At 52.7% G+C, this 7,356-nt stretch overlaps 1 protein-coding gene across 4 annotated transcripts; it reads left to right on the top strand.

The window, feature by feature from the left end:
* The first annotated feature begins 2,159 nt into the window (after positions 1-2,159).
* On the top strand, positions 2,160-6,427 carry AP5S1 (adaptor related protein complex 5 subunit sigma 1). 4 transcript variants are annotated; one of them, XM_027078830.1, is made up of 3 exons: positions 2,160-2,734; positions 3,808-3,996; positions 5,294-6,427. In XM_027078830.1, exons 2-3 carry the CDS (start codon positions 3,824-3,826, stop codon positions 5,718-5,720), a joined length of 600 nt encoding a protein of 199 aa, XP_026934631.1. In that variant the 5' UTR covers positions 2,160-2,734; positions 3,808-3,823; the 3' UTR covers positions 5,721-6,427. The 4 variants fall into 4 exon arrangements, with proteins under 4 accessions (XP_026934631.1, XP_026934630.1, XP_026934629.1 ...); XM_027078829.1 differs by lacking the exon at positions 2,160-2,734 and adding an exon at positions 2,742-3,563; XM_027078828.1 differs by lacking the exon at positions 2,160-2,734 and adding an exon at positions 2,742-3,345 and having other exon boundaries at positions 3,442-3,996.
* The last annotated feature ends 929 nt before the right edge of the window (positions 6,428-7,356 follow it).

Raw genomic sequence — 7,356 nt, forward strand, 5'->3', positions numbered from 1 at the left:
GGGGCAGACCTCACCCTGAAATGAGTGAAGAGCAATGGAGGGTGGGAGTGTGAGGAAGGGGTCAATGTGAGGGGCTTCAGGCAACCCCCCCAACTCAGAGGGCCACTGAGAAGAGCAGAGCTGGGCAGTGGAGTGATGGGTACCTTTGCCCACAGCCAGAGAAGGGGGAGGGGAAATGACTTGAAGGTGTGGCCCCTCATCTCAGCTAGGCAGGTGGGCCAGGCCTCAAATCCAGCCAGCCTCTTATTTATTTATTTTTTTGAAGTACAGTTGATTGTGTTAGTGTTGTTGTGTTAGTTTTTGGTGTACAGCAAAGTGATTCAGTCATATATAATATACATATTCTTTTTCATATTCTTTTCCAGTATGGTTATTACAGGATACTGAATTGTAGTGCTTAATTTTTCTCCTTCTCTCCTGTCTCTATCACTCACACACACACACACACACTCTAGCCACAAACCCACATCTTCATGTACTGTGTGCCTGGCCCCGCCACAATTTCTAGGGTAACTGCTATAAAAGGCTGGCAAACATGAACATGCACATACCAGGAAGCAGAAGTTCAGCCTGTCCATCGCCCTGCCTCTGAGCTGCTGCCATACCAGAAGCCCCCACCTGCTTTCCAGGACTGACCAAGGCCTCTCTGACACCTTCTGCTATCCTGCCTCTGCATTAATGCTTGTCAACATTTACTGATTTATTGAGTACTGACTACATGTCAGGCTCCACTCTGCCCACTTCACATGCTGCCTCACTTAACTCATTTGAGTTAGGCTGCACGTAACAGAAACCCCACACAGCGGTTTAACAAAATAAATACATTGCAATATGTGCTCCTCATTCAGCAAGAAGGCTCTGCAGCGTCTCGGGGGACCCAGGCTCCTTCCTGCCTCACTGTCCCCAGCAAATTACTTTGACCTTGGGGGCACAAGTTGGCTGAGGGCTGCCAAAAGTTGGGGGCAGCATCTGAGTCTGCCTCACTTATCTGGACACCACCTCCATCTGGGTCCCCCACTGACCTCCAGAAGCTCAGGCCAGCTTCTCACTGCTGTCTTCTCTGTGTATGTCACACTAGGCTGGCCTCCCCAGCAGCCTGGGACCTGGAGTAGACTCACTGCCTGAGGAGTGGACAGAGGCCAGAATACTGTGTTCCGGATGCCATTTGGCCCCCAGCAACCAGTGCCCTCTGCCAGCTCTTTGCTGTAATCAGGTGGCAGACATGAGTCCTGGCTGAGAGTGATAAAGACCAGGAACTGAGCCAACATCATCCCAGCCTTGTGGCTGAGGCCCAACTGTCTCTGGGCCTGCCCCTCCACTACAAATACATATATGTGTTGCACCTGTGGTCAGAATGCCCACATGCTCTGGCCAGCCCCAAGGCCACCTCCTCTAGCCTCCCTTCACTGTCCCCCCTGCCCACGTCCTATGGCCAGAGAGGCCCAGACTGCACTCCAAGGTCCCTGCTTGAGCTGCCCTGCCCTTCTTTCTTCAGTCACCAAGAAGTGTGTTTGGGTTGGCTCCAGGCCTGCCTTGTGCATGGACGTGGGGAACGAAACTAGACACCACAGCCAGGGTGTACCCCATAGGAGACATCAACACCATAGGCAGACCCTCACAACGGATATAAAGGGGACAGCTGAATGCTAATGGGCAGTCTAGCAGGAAGACTTCCCCTAGGTTTTGGTCTGAGTACCTTTTGAAGGGCTAATAAAGGGGAGGAAAGGTCAGGCCAGGCCGAGGAAACACCCAGTGTGGGGTTCTGAGACACAGAACACATCTGGGGAGGTTGCAGCAGTTCACATGCCAAGAAGTAAAAGGATTATGTGGGGAGGTGGGGGGCCGGGGTGCCCAGGGCAGGCAATGAGGCCCACACAAATCTTGCAGGGCCCCAAACACCTCTGGGCCAAGACTCTAACAGGGAAGCACCTGGCAGTGGCCCTTTCAGGCTTAAGGTACAAGTCCTTTCCCTACACTTTTTTTTTTTTCTTTTTCTTTCTTTCCCTACACTTTTGATGCCCTCCCTCAAAGAGGGGACAAGGAAAGAGCTTGTTAGAGGTGGGAGTGTGAAAGGAAAAACTAATATGGGGCTTCACTGGAGCCCAGTAAAGTGACTGACCTGCCAGGATGCATAGCTGGTGACCAGTGTTTTAATCTTTCCATTCCAAACCGAGCCCTAGTCTTAACCCACCGCAAGAACCCACAACCCAGAAGCCCTCCCCGCCAACTACGTAAATACGCACGTTTCCCCACAAGCCTTCTTTCCCGGAGCTAAAGCCCAGCAACCTGAATTTTAACAGTGATTCCCACGCATATCGGCCAGTTGGAGACCTCGGCCCTGCACCTTCAGACCCCGCCTCTTCCGGAAAGGCCACGCACCGGGTCGGACGCCCCCTCGTGGCTGCCAGGGGAAGTGGCCTGGGGCTCGACTGGTCTAGGGCTTCGAGTGGAAACCCCGCGTACCCAGTCAGTGAGTGACCAGTGTGGGCCGCGCCGTGAACCCGGAGCAAGGGGCTTTTGGTCCGACGGTGAAAGTTGCCTGAGCCCGAGGTCCAGGTGTCAGAAGGCCACCCACGCCTCGAATCCAGAGCACAGCTCGGGATGTGAGGCCCCGCCCACCCTGAGCGCGTCACTCGCGCGCGCGCGCCCGCTACTGGCTTGCGCAACCGCCATATCGCCCCTTTAGCCGAGTGAAGTGGCTTGTTAGTAGAAGTCCGTGTGCACGGAAGAAAAGGTGAGTGTCTCGCCTCGAGGACAGCGGCCCGGGGTTGCAGGGCACACTCAGTCCAGGGTGCCCCCTCCTTAGGCTTGGCTAGCTGGGGCAAGCAACTACAGTCCCCCAGAGGCACAGCGCCACAGGGTTGCGCGAAGTAGTGACGTAAAATGTCTTGGCCGCTACCGTTTCTCTGTTGGGGGCGGGGGGGGGGGGACGCGGTGGCGAAGGCTGATGACGGCTCTGATTGCGGGTAGAGGGTCGCGGGAGGTCAGTCGAGGTCTCCGAGCTACGGGTTTCAAAGCGCTGTCGCGAACCTTCCTGTTTAACCAGTTTAAACTCACGATCTATTTACCCTTAGCTACAGATATCTGCTTACCGTCTACCCGCTGCCTTTCACCCCCGGGCTGGTCACTGAGCCAAACACCATTATTATTACTATTTCTTGGTCTTTATTTTGGCGTCATCTCAAGCTTACGGAAAATTTCAAGACTGTTCTTATAAAGAACTCCTGTATACTTAATTTTCCAATTAAGTTAGTTGCAGCTATGATGCCCCTTTACCTCTATATTTATAGGTACTTCAGTGTGTATTTTCTAAAAACAAGGACATTCTCCTACATTCAAAATCAGGTAACATCGATCTATTACCTAACCTGTAATCCGTACTTAAATGCTTCCAGTTGTCCTAGTAATGCCCTATGTTGAAACTACCTTTTTCTCTGCCAGGGCTCCTATCTGGTATCGCAGGATGCATTCGACTGTCTTTTATCTTTGGCCTCCTTCAGTCTGGAGCAGCTACCCAGTGTTCCTTGACTCTGATGACTGACATTTTTCAAGATTCCTGGCCGGTTGTTTGTAGATTTGGCTTTGGGGTTGTCTAAGATATCTTAGCTGCTAGACTCCTATGGACAGAGTTGGTGCTGACCACATTCAGAGGCTGGGCGTGTGTCTTGGGTGACTGAGGAGGACCAGCGACCAGCCACACCAGCCTCCAGACACACTCCCAGGCCTAGCTAGGCCAGACCCTTTCTGTGGTTGCCTCCCCTCTGGGGTTTTGCACTCATCTCACTGAGGTCTCTGGCTTTCCTGTAGCATCCATCCCAGAGCCATGGTCCATGCCTTCCTCATCCACACCTTGCGGGCCACGAAGGCTGAGGAGGGCCTTTGCCGAGTGCTTTACTCCTGCTTCTTTGGTACCGAGAATTCACCCAATGACGCACAGCCACATGGTGCTGAGAGGGACAGGCTTCTCCGAAAGGAGCAGATTTTGGCCGTGGCCAGGTAACACAGTCCAGCCCATTGAATACACACTGATTATGATAGGTTTTCTGGGGGGCCCAGAGAAACAGGAGGACTAAGAAGCAGAGAGAAAGTTTTAGAGTAGTGCTTTCAAAGAGTCTTCCACAGTTGTCACAAGTATTATATGAAAAAGAGTTAAAGACATAATAATGCTATTATCATCATCATTTATTATAGTTAGCATTTATGGTAATTTTTTTGTAGTTAGCATTTATTGACCTGTATGTACTAAGCATTTTATGTTCTGAGCATTTCGTGTATATGAACTCATTTTATCTTTGAAACAGTCTTTTGAGGTAGGTACATTATCCCCACCTTACAGATGAGTAAACTGAGCTACAGAGAGTTAAAGAAATTTAACCTGTCTAAGGTTATGCATCTAGAAAGTGAAAGAGTTGGGATTTGAGTGTAAGCAGTACAAATTAAATATGCTTTGCAGTGCAGGACTTTTCAGGGCCCTTAGTGTGCCTTTAAGCTTTATGAATCTCTAAGGAGGAGAGAGAATGTGGTTTATGGGAATCTGCGCCAAGAGCCTCCCAAAAGCCCAGGATCCACAGGGTACAGTTGGGAAACACTGTTCTAGATGGGATGGCTGACCTTGGACCTTCCCCTCCCAGACCCAGTCTGAACCAGCAGGTACCAGAATCTCCTGGCCCCTCTGTGTTTTGGGTGGGGGGATTAACACTCTGGGGCAACCCTGGGCCAGCCTCTTGTTTATCTCTTTGTTCTGCTGGGCTTCCTCCCCCTTATGTGGCACAGAAAACCAAACGTGTCTTTAAGAGCAGCCTGTACATGGCCCAGATTGGAAGGTGATTCATGAGAGATAAGAGAGTAATTTCAAAAGCTGGATGTCCAAGTGCAAGGTTTTTCTTTTTCATTTGGAGAGGGCTGCAGGATGGGGTGAGGGTGGAGAGGTTGGACAGCCTGGGTTGGACATAGCTTTTACTCCGCTTCTCATCTCTTGTTGAGATGTTGAGGAGGCCTCTGTGAAGCAGGTAGGGGCAGGATCTTCATCCCCTGGTGCCTTTTCCCAGCCCGAGGAGCTGTGTTCAGAACCTGCCTTCTCTTGGCCACATGGAGTGAAATGGTTCAGGGCCTGGAGGCTGGAGCCTGGATTCCCATCTGGGCTTATGCTCCCTGCTCTGTGGCCCTGGGCAGGTCACTTCACTTAGTCTTTCTGGGGCTCAATTTCTGCATCTAGTTATGGGGATAATGGCAGCGCCCAGCTCCAGGGGTGGTCCTGAGGGTGACAGGTCAGTGACCCACCTATTCTCTACAGGCAGGTGGAGTCCATGTGCCAGCTGCAGCTGCAGGCATGTGGCCGGCCTGCTGTGGACCTGCAGCCCCAGTCCTCAGATGACCCAGTGCACCTGCGTGAGTCCCCATGTGGGGCCTTCCGCCTGACAGCAGGGGACCCTTTCCAGGAGCCTCGGACAGTGGTGTGGCTAGGCGTGCTCTCATTAGGCTTCGCCCTGGTGCTGAATGCCCACGAGAACCTGCTGCTGGCAGAGGGCACGCTTCGACTGCTGGCCCGCCTTCTCCTTGAGCACCTCCGGCTGCTGGTCCCCACTGCCAGCCTCCTGCTGCGGGCTGACTACATCGAGGGCATCCTCACCCGCTTCCTGCCCCATGGTCAGCTGCTCTTCCTCAATGACCAGTTTGTCCAGGGTCTGGAGAAAGAATTCAGTGCTGCCTGGCCCCGCTGACCCCTCAATGGGATGGGACTCCCTAAGAGGGCAAGGAGGGAGGATGGGGATGGACGGATATACAGCCAGGTAAAATTTGGCATCTGCCTCCTTCCCAGCCTCCTCCCAGCTCTGGTGTGCTGCCACACCCAGGACAAATGGTTGGGACAAGCTGGCAGAAAAGGGAGCCGGGGAGAGGGTAGAGAGGAGGAATCACAGAGCTTCCTATGCCTGGAGTGACCTCGTGACTTATTCAGACTGCTGCAGCGGGCCAGCCCCGCTTGTCCTTGACCCCACTTTCTCCCATCCCTGCCAGCCAGCCCCAAACAGTCCACCAGCCACTAGTGCTGGGGCAGTAAGGAACGGCCGCTTGGAACTCAGCCCACTTTCTTCCAAACCCATAGTCATCGCAGTGCAAAAGCAGTCTCTGAGATTTCGAGGGTCAGGGAGCTGGCTTCTGCCTTTGCACCTACTTAGGCGCCATCATCAAGGATTTTGTTAGCGAGGGCCTGCTCAGTGTCCAGCCCCACCACAGTTCACAAAGGTGTGAGTTGTTCAGCAGAGAGGCTCCATAGCTCCTTTTGGTCCCAGCCCGTGCCCACTGGCAGCCATGAGATAATCATGGGCTTACTTTGTCTGCAGGGAGAGAGGGTGGTGGTGGGTGAGAGAGGTCTGATGTTGTCCTTCTCAGTTTGAATTAAAAGCACTGAGTGTGTGATTTCATCCTCTGTTTCTGTGAGTTTGATTAATTCACGTCTTTTCCTGTGCCACTCTGAGCTGGGTGTCTGAGCCTTCGTGGTCAAGTATGTCCCCAAGAGACTTCTTGGAAGGTTCTCCACCTCTTGTCCCCCTCATCACTTCTGTCTCCTTAAATGCCTCCTTCGGATGGTAGCACTTGCTTCCTCTACCAAAATGTGGTGGGTTGGTGGGATCCCTGTGAAGCAGAGCCTGAGACAAGGATTAGGTACAAGCAGTTTATGTTGGAGGTGATCCCAGAAAGCACTGGAAGGGGTGGCAGACCATACAGGTGTGTTATCAAGGGTAGGTAGGGAGCTAAGTGCACTAAGTGCCCCTGGGGGCCAGTACACAGCAGTCACCTCTGAATGACCTCACCTGAGGGGTGAAGGACTGTGGGTGTTTGTCTGGAACCCCCTTCGGTCTGATTGTGAGTTGGTCCCAAGGCAAATTCCCTGGCTTTTTCTGCCCCCACAAAAAGCCCTTGGGCCTGCCTGCACCATGGTCAGGCCCAAAAGGTTATGGATGGGGCACCCAACTGCTGTTCGGGAGTCTTTACTCAGTAGCTCCTAGTGATGGTTTAAAATGATTCAGTTGGATAAAACCTCAGTTATATCTATTTTCACGATCTACTTGTGACCTGTGAGGTATGGCTTTCTTGCATGGGCAGAACGGGCCTCCTCCTAGGTGGTCAGTGTGCAGGTGTGGGCCTGGTCTCATGTTTGCCAAGTATTAGTTGCCCTTTCGGCACCCAGGAAGAACCCACCCACACTCACTTTGGAGGCAGCACCTGTGATGGGAGTTTTGCCCTTCCAATTCTGCAGTGAAGGCCATCAGCCATGCCATGCCTTCCGTCACCACCATCACTACTAGGACAAGGCCACCTTCTCCATCCTAGGGTGCCACAAATCACCCTCTGACC

The sequence above is a fragment of the Aethalodelphis obliquidens genome, unplaced genomic scaffold, assembly GCF_003676395.1.
Source record: "Aethalodelphis obliquidens isolate GAN/ISIS:26980383/991018 unplaced genomic scaffold, ASM367639v1 scaffold42, whole genome shotgun sequence".
NCBI lineage: Eukaryota > Metazoa > Chordata > Mammalia > Artiodactyla > Delphinidae > Aethalodelphis > Aethalodelphis obliquidens.